The sequence below is a fragment of the Lytechinus pictus genome, chromosome 1, assembly GCF_037042905.1.
Source record: "Lytechinus pictus isolate F3 Inbred chromosome 1, Lp3.0, whole genome shotgun sequence".
NCBI lineage: Eukaryota > Metazoa > Echinodermata > Echinoidea > Temnopleuroida > Toxopneustidae > Lytechinus > Lytechinus pictus.
Genome location: NC_087245.1, coordinates 19,359,106 through 19,373,025, shown reverse-complemented (window position 1 = coordinate 19,373,025; position 13,920 = coordinate 19,359,106). Strand labels below are relative to the sequence as shown.

At 38.0% G+C, this 13,920-nt stretch overlaps 1 protein-coding gene across 1 annotated transcript in view; it reads left to right on the top strand.

The window, feature by feature from the left end:
- Positions 1-13,920, top strand: part of LOC129258918 (titin-like) — a 292,780-nt gene that overhangs the window by 219,179 nt on the left and 59,681 nt on the right. The window contains exons 137-152 of the mRNA XM_064097713.1: positions 261-563; positions 2,638-2,825; positions 3,196-3,310; positions 3,763-4,065; positions 4,578-4,880; positions 5,281-5,580; positions 6,009-6,311; positions 6,458-6,760; positions 7,046-7,348; positions 7,645-7,947; positions 8,267-8,563; positions 10,933-11,235; positions 11,527-11,829; positions 12,124-12,417; positions 12,621-13,208; positions 13,350-13,652. Coding sequence (XP_063953783.1) covers positions 261-563; positions 2,638-2,825; positions 3,196-3,310; positions 3,763-4,065; positions 4,578-4,880; positions 5,281-5,580; positions 6,009-6,311; positions 6,458-6,760; positions 7,046-7,348; positions 7,645-7,947; positions 8,267-8,563; positions 10,933-11,235; positions 11,527-11,829; positions 12,124-12,417; positions 12,621-13,208; positions 13,350-13,652 — 4,812 coding nt within the window. The remainder of the gene's footprint in view (positions 1-260; positions 564-2,637; positions 2,826-3,195; positions 3,311-3,762; positions 4,066-4,577; positions 4,881-5,280; positions 5,581-6,008; positions 6,312-6,457; positions 6,761-7,045; positions 7,349-7,644; positions 7,948-8,266; positions 8,564-10,932; positions 11,236-11,526; positions 11,830-12,123; positions 12,418-12,620; positions 13,209-13,349; positions 13,653-13,920) is intronic.

The following is a 13,920-nucleotide window of genomic DNA, read 5'->3' as shown; positions in this document are numbered from 1 at the left end:
TCACTGTTTGATAAATGTCAGAATCATGCAAATACATAAGTTTTTTTTTTATTAGGTATATATTGATTAAGCTGTGAAAGATATTTCAGGTCTTTTTTAAAGTCATTGGTGATACTCTACAGATGAATCTAAGTATGCTCAACAATATATCACCAATTACTAAACGGTTCATTAAGGGTCATTGCAAATAGCCAAAGTAATTGTGATTATACCATAATTGTTGTTTGGAATCAGAAATAACTTCCAATGCTCTATTTCAGACCAACCTGCAGCTCCAAACGAACCCGAGATCACCAACGTCACGGCCGACTCCGTCACCTTGACCTGGTCTCCTCCCAGGGACGATGGCGGAAGCTCTATCACAGGATACTTCATCGAGAAGAAGGACAAGTTCAGCCCACGCTGGACCAGGGTCAACCACGATGCAGTGACAGATACCAAGTTCACTGTTCCAGGTCTCGTCCCTGGTGAAGAGTATCAGTTCAGGGTGGTGGCACAGAACAAGGCCGGGGCTAGCAAACCAAGTGAACCTACACAATCAACTGTGGCTAAATCGCCATTCAGTAAGTACTATTTTCCACCCCATTAAGACTTGGTTAAGATTCAGTACCACATGAGGCAGTATCAATGTCTATTGACTAAGAATTCAAAGGAAACCATCATTTATGAAAGCTCTCATATATTTCCATATTAGGCCTACCTTACATTCTTGTAAAAGCAATTCTATAATTTTGTTTCAATTAGCTCAATATCTTGAATTATAGAATACTGATATTGGTCTGGTGTTTATCTTTATGTTTATCCAAAGGGTTATATTTGTTTTCTATGTACATGTTCTATTGAGGGGCAGTGTAATATACACAATTGCATTATACAATATTGTAATAAATACTATATTTTATAATCTGGATATTTTCATTTGATGTTCTACTTTAGTTTGCCAACAAAAAGAAGGTAAGCCATGTATGAGGAGTTCTGTTTTTATATCTAAAATCTAATCCTACTTTTGTTGGTTGCAATTTTCTTATGATAATGCAAAAACGATAACACAATAATCAAACAAAAACATTCTTTTAACAGTCTAGTAGAGCCACATACTGACTTTTGGTAAATGTTTTAATTTACCTGTCAATTTATAGATTACCTTGAAGGGCATATTGTGTCTTTCCACGTGTTTATTTCATGATTTATACTAATTGCACAAAACCAAGCACTTTCCTATCTATGATATTTTAGGTAGAGTGTTAAAATTCATTTTCATTCTTTTTGATAATCAATTCAATTATCAAAAAAAGATAAAGCAGGGACTTGTATAACTTCAAGTTGTAAGTGTACATTAACCCTTTGCACGCTGATGATGCAAATTTGCACAATCATACAATAAAATTCAAAAATTGTAATTAGTTTTCTCCTCTACATACATATTAAAGAAGCTTATAAATTACAATAGTTCTTGGATAACATCTATTATAATAATCATAAGTATCAATTGAACAATACGGAAATCTTGAATTAAAGAAAATAACATGGAAACAATTGTTATTATCTTCCTATTAAATTAATTCAGCCTGCAAATAGTTAATGAGAGTGCAAATTTATAATTTATAATTGGTTCTAAAGCTTAGATTGATTAGAGACTCTATGTACGTTTTACCTTGTGTTTACAAAATAAGTTCATTATAAAAATAATTGGTTTTTGTGTATATTTATTTGCTATATACATATTTATTCTTGAAATAATATGCTGTGCTTGAATACAGGGGCCTCGGAACGGTTTTAAAAGTGGGGGGGGCTGACCATGCAAAACATCATAATCAGATGGTCATTTTTACGTTTTTGTACACGGTATAGGAAAAAAGAGCCCCACCTATCCCCCCCCCCCCCCCCGGTTTCCATGGCCCCTGGAATAATAACTTTTTTTTTTCTTAGCTTTGCAAAAAATTTACTGATAATTAATTACAATATTATTTGAAAAGTAATTATTGAAATTATTTTGCTCATTTGCACTTTTTTTATTTCAATTCTTATATGGCTGTCGGACGCAAAGTGAATATGGCTGCATACTATGAAATATTATTGATTTATATCTCATATTCATTTTCTCTAGCAAAATGCATTATATTTATTGCTTATACTTTAAAACAAATTTGCGTTGTCTATTTCAGGTTATTGTTTCAAGTTTACTCACATGTTAAACACCCAAAGGAATTACCATGCATTCTTGTTTTTTACTATTCTTTTTCCATTATTTTGATTAATTACCTTAGAATATGTCTATCAAATGTGACCTCTGTGAGAAGATCTGTTGGTGATTGCTAGCAGATTTTAGCAGTATACTTCGAATAAAGCAGGAACACAGCTCATCATTGTACTAATATTAACTATCAATGTTTTAAATAGGGGATTTAAACACCCTTCTCAATGAGGTTTTCATTTTTTTCATATGTTGAGATGTTATATCGTTATATTGGTGAAAATCATTTTTGTTTTTTTATAAAAAAGAATTCAACATTACAAAGCTTAAAATAATGAAATGGATAAACATGAATGATATCAATATTTATTCACATGTATGAATAGTCATGCACCAATTTTTAAGATGTGAGCATGGAATAACATATTGCTTGTTACCCATAGACGAACCCGGAGCACCGGGTGCCCCTGAGGCAAGCAATATTGCTGAGACATCCTTGACCCTGACATGGACCCCGCCATTCTCTGATGGTGGAAGCCGTATCACCGGATACTATGTTGAGATGAAGGACCGTATGTCTCGCAGGTGGAGTCCGGTCAACTATGAGTCCACGGAGGATACCAAGCTCAAGGTTAGATGATATATCATTTGCTTTTTTTGTTCTCTCATTTCACATCTATTGATATTCTTCTTGAAATGCAGTTGAATGAGATTGGGGATAATTAATCTGATTGTCAAGATTACATTAATCTATTATTTCCCTGTCAAATATTAATTAAAACCACCCTTCAGAAATTTGGTACGTACAGCCTCAAAACCATTCAGAATCTTCTTCTGATCTAGCCTATGTACACCTTTGTTTACTACATATTAATTTCCACATATTCAATCATTTCTTTCATAAAATCTTAAAATGAAAGGTCAGTGAGCAGTTTTAAGTACTAAAGTTTTTCAATATCTCATACAACATTTATCTGAACCATAAATTTGTCATAACATAGGTAACGGGACTGACTGAAGGAACAGAGTACGAGTTCAGAGTTGTTGCAGAAAATGATGCTGGCCGTAGTAAACCAAGTCCAACCAGCTACCCAGTGAAGGCAAAATCACCATTCAGTAAGCAAATAATTCATAAAAGTGATGCAAAAGATAACAAATTTAAGAATTTTTTGTATTGTTCTTTGAGCAGTTTATCTTGTGTAAAAACTTTACTTTAGTATATAGATGCTACAATATTGGTGCATTAGCGTCTGGAAACATATTTTTTACAGTGTAAGTGCATTGTAAATGAGCCCTGATGTTAATAATTTCAATAATTTCAAAAGTTAAAACTCATTGTATACATGTGTGTGGTAGAAATCATTTGTTTTGCAAAATACATACTATTTATTATACTTTTATAGAAAAATAGGATGTAAGATGATAATAATTTGATGAGTTTATGACAAACGGGGCTCTTCTTTTTACTACTTGATTGTATAAGACGGAATTATTGCTTATAAAATTAAATCAAATCTCTTATTTACAACAACAACAACAACAAAACTTTAATTTTGTCTAACACTTAGATGTACCAAGTGCTCCCGGCACCCCATCCATCTCAGACATCTCCTCGACCAACATGACTCTCCGCTGGGCCCCACCTGAAACTGATGGAGGCTCAACAATCATCACCTACATCGTGGAGCGTAGAGAGCAGTTCTCGACCCGATGGGTCCAGATTAGCCGCTATGACTTCACAGAGACCACATTTTCAGTGACAGGGCTCAAGGATGGCAATGACTACGAATTCAGAGTAGCTGCTAAGAACAAGATTGGAATTGGTAAATTCAGCGAGCCAACACGACCCACCAAAGCCAAGGAACCCTATGGTCAGTCAAATTTGTATTTTGGTTGTTACCTGCCTGGATTTAATGAAGCAATTATTATGGAATAGAAAAAAAATAGAATTGTAGGTAGTGCTATGTTTTGGGATTCAATTATTTTTGCAGGTTTTTTTTTTTACAGTTTGTATTTCTTTTGTTTAGATATTGCAATTCTTTTGGATAATGTTTATGTCAATAGTTTTATACTTTGTTTCCTGGTTGGCAGCACTGTTTGGTTGTATAGTTGGAAGAATCTACCAGTTATATTTGAAAAGCACCATAAACCTATCATTTCATTATAAAATTAAGCTGTCTAAAAATATCAAGTGTGGGAAATAAGTATAATTTTAATCTGAAACATGTGCACTTTTTAACAAATTAAGTATTTTGTTTCAATGCCGCCCAGCGGAAGAGACACCAAGCGGTAACACTGATAAAGCTTGATAATCTATTTGGGATATAATGATAGCATGTTTGGCTTAAATGATATTAAACAACACACAACTTTCATCTTGCAGATGTCCCCGACTCACCCACAACCCCTGATGTCAGCAACATTACCGCAGACTCGATGACCCTGACATGGTCAGCCCCCAAAACCGATGGAGGCAGTCCTATCACAGGCTACATCATTGAAAAGAGAGAGCCTGGCCGGAGTGGATGGACAGTGGTCAATCGGTCACCCATCACCAGTCTTTCCTGCGTGGTGCCTAACCTGAGACAGGGAGCAGAGTATGAGTTTAGAGTGATTGCAGAAAACAAAGCTGGCCTGGGACGCCCAAGCCAGGTTTCACATCCTTTCACTGCTAAGCCACCTTACAGTAAGTATACCATACTCATATATGAAACAATGTATTAATTAAAAAAGAGATGAGAAGAGGAAAGAAAAAAAAGTGTAATTTTTCGTCTATTTATTTCGTGATGACATTTTGATATGCTTTATTGTAATAGTGATTTTACCTTCGTATTATCATCAACTTGTCTGCAGTTCAACATGATTTGACAAACTATTTGTTTATGATCAGATTTATTCTTTCTTAATTCATTATTGTAATTTGATTATCTTTACTAGTAGACTAAGATTTTCTAAAATTATTTGCATAAAGTATACAATGTGTTATCAGACATAAAAAACCCAGTCAACAATTCTCACACAATAAACAATTTTATTCCCTAGTTTCCTTCCAACTTTTATTAATTGCTGCAATCTCTTTCTTACAGCTACTCCAGGCATCCCCGATGAACCTGAGGTGGAGTATGTCACTGCAACCACCATTACCATCTCTTGGCGGCCACCATCTTATGATGGTGGTAGCAAGATTACCGGCTACACCATTGAGTCCAAGAGTGATGCAACCATGCGATGGGTGAAGATCGAGAGCAGCGTACCGGATACTACATACACCGCTGACAGACTGAAGGAGTTCTCCGAGTACCAGTTCAGAGTTGCAGCCATTAACAAGGCAGGACGTAGCGACTTCAGCAAACCGTCTCGCCCTGTTACATGCAAGCCACCTTATGGTAAGCATGTAAACTAGGAATACAGAAGACAAGCAAGTAGTCTCTTAGTCTTCATTTCATATAATTTTCCCTACATTATTGCTAAAAGTCTTTCAAATTTTCAATATCATTACAAAGAACTTTTTAGAAACATATGAAACAAATGCACCATTGACTGAAATGACAAGATTTTTATATGTTTTTCTTCCTTTATAATTGGTTTGCCAAAGACCACAAGGGGATCAAAATCTAGAACCCTATTTTTCACATTCCAATATCTAATATCTATGCCAAGACAAATGATATGCCATTTATAATTGACTGAATTTTTCAAAACTGCTAATGATATAATATTGGGTATGACTTCAACATTATATTGTATTTGAAACAATAGTTGGTAAATGGAAAAATTTCGATTTTCAACAACATGTATTTTTATCTTCAAACAGACCCACCTCCTCCACCTGATTCCCCAGACGTGTACAACATCACTCCAAACAGTGCCACATTGACCTGGTCAGCCCCACGTCAAGACGGGGGATCACCCATCACTGGTTATGTGATAGACAAGAAGGACAAATATTCTACTCGTTGGGTCAAGGTTGAGGAGGTGCCTGCTAATACCACAGACTTCACCCTCAGAGGACTTCAGGAAGGTAACGACTATGAGTTCAGGGTCAGCGCCGTCAACGCTGCAGGAGTTGGGAAGCCAAGTGCACCGTGTGAACGATTCACTGCAAAGGCACAATATGGTATGATTTCTTTTCTTTAAAATATCCTATGGTTTTCTTCAGAAAGATTAAATGTATACAATTATCTGTTGGAATGAGTGTGATGAAGGTATCTGATAAGTGGACAATTTCCTAATGCTAAACATCATTGTCTGTTTTAACTACAGGTGTACCTGATGCACCAAGCCCACCCTCCATCTCAGACATCACACCTTCATCCATGACACTCTCATGGGAGCCACCGGCATCAGACGGTGGCAGCACCATCACCGGTTACATCGTGGAGAAGAGGGAAAGTCCAGTGGGTCGCTGGGTCCGTGTCAACCGTGCACCGGTCAAGGAGACAACCTTCAAGGTCAATGACCTGACCGAGGATAGAAAGTACGAGTTTAGGATCACCGCAGAGAATGCTGCAGGTGTTGGCAAACCAAGCGAGGTGTCTCTGCCACGAGTTGCCAAGTCACCATATGGTAATTATGCCTCATATCTGTTCTTAGCTGTACCAAATAATCATAAATCAATAATAGTCTTTTTCAAAAGTGCTCTATTCATATCATATTTTTGGCTAATCTGTCTCCAAAATTATTCTGGATCTACTAAAGGATTTATTGATCACTATGTATTTCATTCTGTGTAATGTTTCAAACAAATGTATTTCACTAAATATGGACATACATTTCTCGTACAGTACTTGATGAATTACTTTTTAGTGGATTATTGACAATTTAATCCTTATGAATGATCTGTTTTTGCAGATGCTCCCAGTGCACCTGGTCGTCCAACAGCAACCAACATAGACTCCACAGAGCTGGTTCTTGAATGGACCCCTCCTGTCAGTGATGGAGGCAGTCCAATCACCAACTACGTCATCGAAGCCAGAGACAAGTTTGGACTCCGTTGGTCAAAGATCAACCGCCAGACAGTCAGCAACACAAGTTTCAAGGTGACTGGGTTGAAGCCAAATGATGAGTATCAGTTCAGGGTCATTGCCGAGAACAAGGTTGGTCTTGGAAGACCAAGCGACAATACCGAGCCCATCATAGCAAAGCCTCCTTTTGGTAAGCTTATAATATTGATGTTTGAAATAGTATTTGATTTTTCTGTAAATGGAATACTATTATATCATGAACATTAAAATGAATTAATGTTACATAACAAAACCCAACAAGAGCAGAAGGTAAAAACCTTCAGGAGATGCAAACTGTCGTGTAAAAAAAAAATTGTTAATAATTTGACCAATCTCCCTACTTAGTAAGATCCAATAGGCAAAGATTTAAAGTTAATTGCCTTTTCCCTCATGCATAATTTTGTTTTCCTGTTTAAAGACATATCCGATTCTTTTTTGTTCATTTAGACACTCCTGATTCACCAGAAAATGTGCAAGTAACAGCAACTACAGCATCCTCTGCCACTCTTGAATGGAGTCCTCCCTTCTCTGATGGTGGTTCTCCAGTTACCGGATACATTGTAGAACGCAAGGATCAGTACAGTACCAGGTGGACACGTGTCAACAGAGTTCCAGTCACAGACCCAAAAATGGTTGTCGGAGACCTCAAAGAAGGCCTACAGTACCAGTTCAGGGTCAGTGCTGAGAACAGAGCAGGTATCGGTCGTGCAAGTGACTCAACCAAACCAACCATCATCAAGGATCCAGTTGGTAAATCTACTTCCTCTTTTCATTTCACAAAGTAATTCATTTAACTTTAAAAGGAAGATACACAATTCTCATAAATATCAGTTCAATAATAGTGTATGTTTTACAATCTAATGTCAAGAAACCTAATAAAATTTCTCAATATACCTATATTTTTACATGTTTATAAAACAGTGCAGAAAAACACCTTTCAAAATTATTATTAATGTTCAGTATGTTTCATTTCTGTAAGTATTCTCAATTTGGATTTTAATTCAATATGATATAGAAAATATTATATGATATATAATGTAATGTAATATTTCATATAATTTATTTTTAGATGCACCATCTGCACCTCTTGAGCCAACCATCACCAGTATCACTGAGGACTCTGCTACTCTTACATGGGCTGCACCTTCCCGAGACGGTGGTTCCGCCATCACTGGGTACATTGTAGAGCGCAAGGACCCCTACACTGCCCGATGGACACCTGTAGAGAGGGTCACAGACACCACCTGCAAGATCCCAGGCTTGAAGGAGGGTAATGAATACCAGTTCAGAGTCCTGGCTACCAATAGAGCAGGCCAGAGTGTGCCAAGTAACCCCACCCAGCCAAAGGTGGCTAAGTCACCCTACGGTAAGTTTCTCACTAAAACAGAAGTATCTGTCTTGTAAAAGTTGTTTTTTGTCTCACCTGCATAGCAGAGTGAGACTATAGGCGCCGCTTTTCCGACGGCGACGGCGGCGACGGCGGCGGCGGCGGCGGCGTCAACACCAAATCTTAACCTGAGGTTAAGTTTTTGAAATGACAGCATAACTTAGAAAGTATATGGACCTAGTTCATGAAACTCAGCCATAAGGTTAATCAAGTATTACTGAACATCCTGCCTGAGTTTCATTTCACATGACCAAGGTCAAAGGTCATTTAGGGTCAATGAACTTAGACCATGTTGGGGGAATCAACATCAAAATCTTAACCTAAGGTTAAGTTTTTGAAATGTCATCATAACTTAGAAAATATATGGACCTAGTTCATGAAACTTATACATAAGGTTAATCAAGTATCACTGAACATCCTGCATGAGTTTCACATCACATGACCAAGGTCAAAGGTCATTTAGGGTCAATGAACTTTGGCCGAATTGGGGGTATCTGTTGAATTACCATCATAACTTTGAAAGTTTATGGATCTGATTCATGAAACTTGGACATAATAGTAATCAAGTATTACTGAACATCCTGTGCAAGTTTCAGGTCACATGATCAAGGTCAAAGGTCATTTAGGGTCAATGAACTTTGGCCAAATTGGGGTATTTGTTGAATTACAGCCATAAATTTGAAAGTGTGTTGGTCTAGTTCATAAAACTTGGACATAATAGTAATCAAGTATCACTGAACATCCTGTGCGAGTTTCAGGTCACATGATCAAGGTCAAAGGTCATGTAAGGTCAAAGAACTTTGGCCACGTTGGGGGTATTTGTTGAATTGCCATCATATCTCTATAAGTGTATTGGTCTAGTTCAGCCTTTCTCAATTACTTTTTTGGAAGCGCCACATTTCTTGTCGAGAATCTGTAATGCTCCACTATCCATTACGCAAACCAGCAATGTATCAGCGGAGGGGGTCCAGAGGCCCCTGTTGGGGGTCGAGGGGGCAGAGCCCCCAGAAGTTTTGGAATATGAGGCCTTTTAAATTGGCCAGAGGGGCTCTAATTAATATCAACAGAAGAAATACAAATGCCAACAAACTGTACAATATTAATATTAAAAGAAAAATGACCAGTGACTTTTTCACAACATACAATTATACCACTAGTTCAGACTGTTCTGCACCAGATCTATTGGCTGAAGCAAGTGGTGTAATGAGTAAAAAAAAAATGAGGGGGCTAGATATGGCAGCTGAAGCAAAAATATTGAACTTTTCAATATAAAAATATATATTTTGACATAATATTAAGATAATAATACAATATTCCACTCTTTCCCTTTCATTTTCTTTCCTTTTCTCCTTTTTTTTTTTTTTATCTCGGCCGTGAAACATTTGCCCCCCCCCCCCCATCACCACCCCCATCTGTACGCCAGTGGCTGAAGTTACATACCCCGATTTGCAAGGGCTGAAAATTAGGCGTTGCACTGCACTAGCGCTCCAAACTGCCCCTTTCTCTCTACAACTCACGTGCAGTATCATCCATGTGCATGCAGGCAAGCTCGGCAGGCAATACATCTGAGCATAGTATTTTACTTTTACAACTTCAGATTTTAATCGGCTCCGGAAACAAAGTTTCTGCTTGTTATGTCTCAAATTCATAATTTTTTTATGATCAGGATGTTCTTTGAGTATCACATTATTTGATGTTTAACTCTTAACCAAAACGTATACTCTGGAAATGCAAAATTTCTCGCCGTTGAAATAGAAATCCTACAAACGGGGTTTTCAAATCACTTGTGTGGCACATAAACTTTGTACAGCATAGAATGAATAAAAAGGAGAACACCATCGATCCTCTATAATGGGGGTTATCGAGTGCTAAATTGGGGGGAAAATGAGGAAATAAATTAGCAATTAAGTGTCAAGTAAAAAGTTTTTGTTTTTTCTTTGTATTAAAATGATCACCAAATCCTTATTTCCAGGTTACTGGTAGATACATTTTTTCTCCCCAATGTTTCCTTATTTTTACTTTTTTTTATACCAGCTCCCAAGCGCCACCCCGCAAGGCTCGGTGCGCCACAAGTGGCGCGCGCGCCACCATTTGAGAATCCCTGGTCTAGTTCATAAAACGTGGAAATAAGAGTAACCAAGTATCACTGAACATCTTGTGCGAGTTATAGTAGTTTTCAAAATCAGCACTGCTGCTATATTGAATCGCGTGATGCAGGTGAGACGGCCAGAGGCATTCCACTTGTTTAAGTAAATGAATGATAAAACTACTTGAGAATTGAAGCATCAGTATAGATTTATTCAATACAAAATATAAACCAATAAATGTTTTCATCGTGTATGTTTTAGATGTTCCTGAAGCCCCAAGCAAGCCACAGATCACAGAAGTAAAGGCAACGTCAGTAACTCTGAAATGGCGTCCTCCAAGCAGTGATGGCGGTTCTCCTGTCACTGGATACGTTGTCCAGAAGAAGGAGAGACTTGCACTCCGCTGGACCCCAGTAAACAATACACCGGTAGGTGATACCATCTTCACGGTCACCGGACTCACCCAGAAATCGGAGTATGAATTCAGAGTGGTAGCTGCGAACAAGAAGGGCTTTGGCCAGCCAAGTGAACCAACCAACTCTGTAGTTGTGAAACCTCCTTATGGTACGTTTCAGTGTGAATTGTTCTTCCTGTAGCTGCAAAGATACTAGGAAACCTAATTCTGTTTAGAGATTATTCTAATAATTAAATCTTTGTTAATGAGTGTAAACTTATTTTCCCATAAATGGAAGGTCTTATCTGCTTTGAGATGATGACCATTTTACTACAATTTTTACTCTGATGTTAAGTTTAGCCTATGTTATTAATAGGAATGATGCATAATTCAAAGAAATTATCATAATGCAGTGATGTGAAACTTTTATTCAAGTAAGGAAAAATTTTGTTTCCTAACAGATGTTCCAGGAAAACCATCACCACCAGTTATCACTGATTTTACCAAGACCACTGTGACACTTCAATGGAACCCTCCAGAATCAGATGGAGGCAGCCACATCACAGGATTCGTACTGGAGAAGAAGGATGCCTACTCCGTGCGATGGTTGCCATGTACTTCACAATCCATCCAACATACAGAATTCACTGTGAAAGACTTGAAAGAAGGAGCACAGTACGAGTTCAGAGTCATGGCTATGAACAAAGCAGGTCTTGGACCGCCCAGTGATGGATCTGAGTTAGCCACTGCCAAGTCAAAATTCAGTAGGTTCAGCAAGTTATCATTATCACAAAAATATGTATATGGTCATATAATTGGTTTCAATCAAATTTTTTTATCAACAAATTATAATCTGGTCACATACGTATGTTGCCTTTTCTGTACTTTTAAAGATATGATGATTTTTTTCTAATGATAAGTTTAGTGTATGCAAAGTTACTGGGTCTGTGTACTTATGAGCAAGATTTTTGAACGATTTCAGCTATAAAGATGGATAATTTTGTTTAACCTAACACTCTGGTCTTACGTCTTTATCTTGACTCTTATTGCACATTCAGGTGTACCATCTCAACCTGGAGAGCCTACCATCTCCAATGTCACTGCCAAATCTCTGACATTGAACTGGTCTCCTCCGACTTCAGATGGAGGAAGCCCAGTCACTGGATACATTGTAGAACGTGCTGATCGTTTCAGCACGCGTTGGTTACCTGTCAACTCTCACCCTATCCGGGAGACTAAAATGGATATCCATGACCTTCCGGTGACAGGTTCCTATCAGTTCCGGGTTGTTGCGTGCAATGCTGCAGGAACGAGCAAACCTACAAACCCAACTGATTCTGTTGGCATGGCTGGTGAGTAGTGCTTGACTAGAAAGTATGTAATATAGCTGTATGAATTGAGTAATGATTTAATACAGTCAGATACTTGCTTATTAAGAAATCCCCCATTATACAGGTTTGATAAATATTAGTTCGAATAATATAAAATTGTTCATTGAATTTTATCTAATTAATTTTGTTCACCATTGGATGTATCATATTTTAACATCCTACAGTTGCACCAAAGCTGGATACCTACAAGTACCATGACACCATGGTAGTTAGAGTAGGGACTACATTCAACCTTGATATACCCTTCAAAGCTAGTCCTAGGCCTACTGTCAAGTGGACCAAAGATGGCTCCACCCTTCAACCATCCTCTCGTGTGAAGATTGACACAACAGAAAGAGATACCATTGTCACTATCAAAAACTGTGTGAGGGAAGATGGAGGATCATTTACCCTGAATGCTTCAAATGCAGCTGGAAGTGATTCCATCACTATCCGTGTCCAGGTCCTAGATCGGCCAGATCAACCACGCGGACCTCTAGTTGCTAAAGATATTGGAAGCACTGATCTCTTCTTGTCCTGGAAAGAACCTACAGATGATGGTGGCTCCCCAATCACACATTACACTATTGAAAGACGTGAGCAAGATAGGACAATGTGGACCAGACTAACTGCACATGCCCTGGATACTACCATTAGGGTCACTGGCCTACAAGAGGGTGCATCCTATGTCTTCCGAGTGTTTGCCATCAACAAGATTGGTGATAGTGAGCCACTTGAATCAAAGGAAACTATCAAACTGAAAAAGAAGTATGGTGAGTACTTCAGTTTGATATATATTTGTGCAGAACTCAAAGAAACTTGTCACCATCATTTTCAATATTTCATAAGTATGTTTCGGAGTATTTTCAGAATATTTTGTTTGAATATTACAATATATGTCCTTTTTATACCAGATGTTCCTGATGCTCCAAGCAAGCCCCTTGTTACCAACGTCACCTCTGATTCAGTGACACTTGAATGGCATCCACCTAAATCCGATGGTGGTGCTCCCGTCTCAGGGTACATCATCGAGAAGAAGGAAACATCAAGCAACTATTGGTCCAGGGTGACCAGTGTGTCAAGTGGTGTAACCTCTCACCGAGTCACTCGTCTCATGCGTGGTGAAGAGTATGAGTTCAGAGTCAGCGCTGAGAACAGAGCTGGGCCTGGTCCTGCAAGTGCTCCTTCAGCTCCTATTAGGGCTGAGGAAACCACAGGTGTGTACTGAAGTATGTTGTGTGGCTCACTGGAGTCAAAGACAATAGTTTAAATCGATCTCTAAATGGCTCACTCACACCCAGACGAGAATAAATATCAATAATTGCAATATAAAACTCAGGAGTTGAAAGGGGATATATGGATATAAGTATTTTCAGTAAGATCCAATTTAGGTCTATAACAGCCATGCAAATTTGGACATTAGGTTTCGAGTTTAAGGACTTTTTTAGTTGCTGAAAAAATTGATGTCTGTCTAACAGGGATATT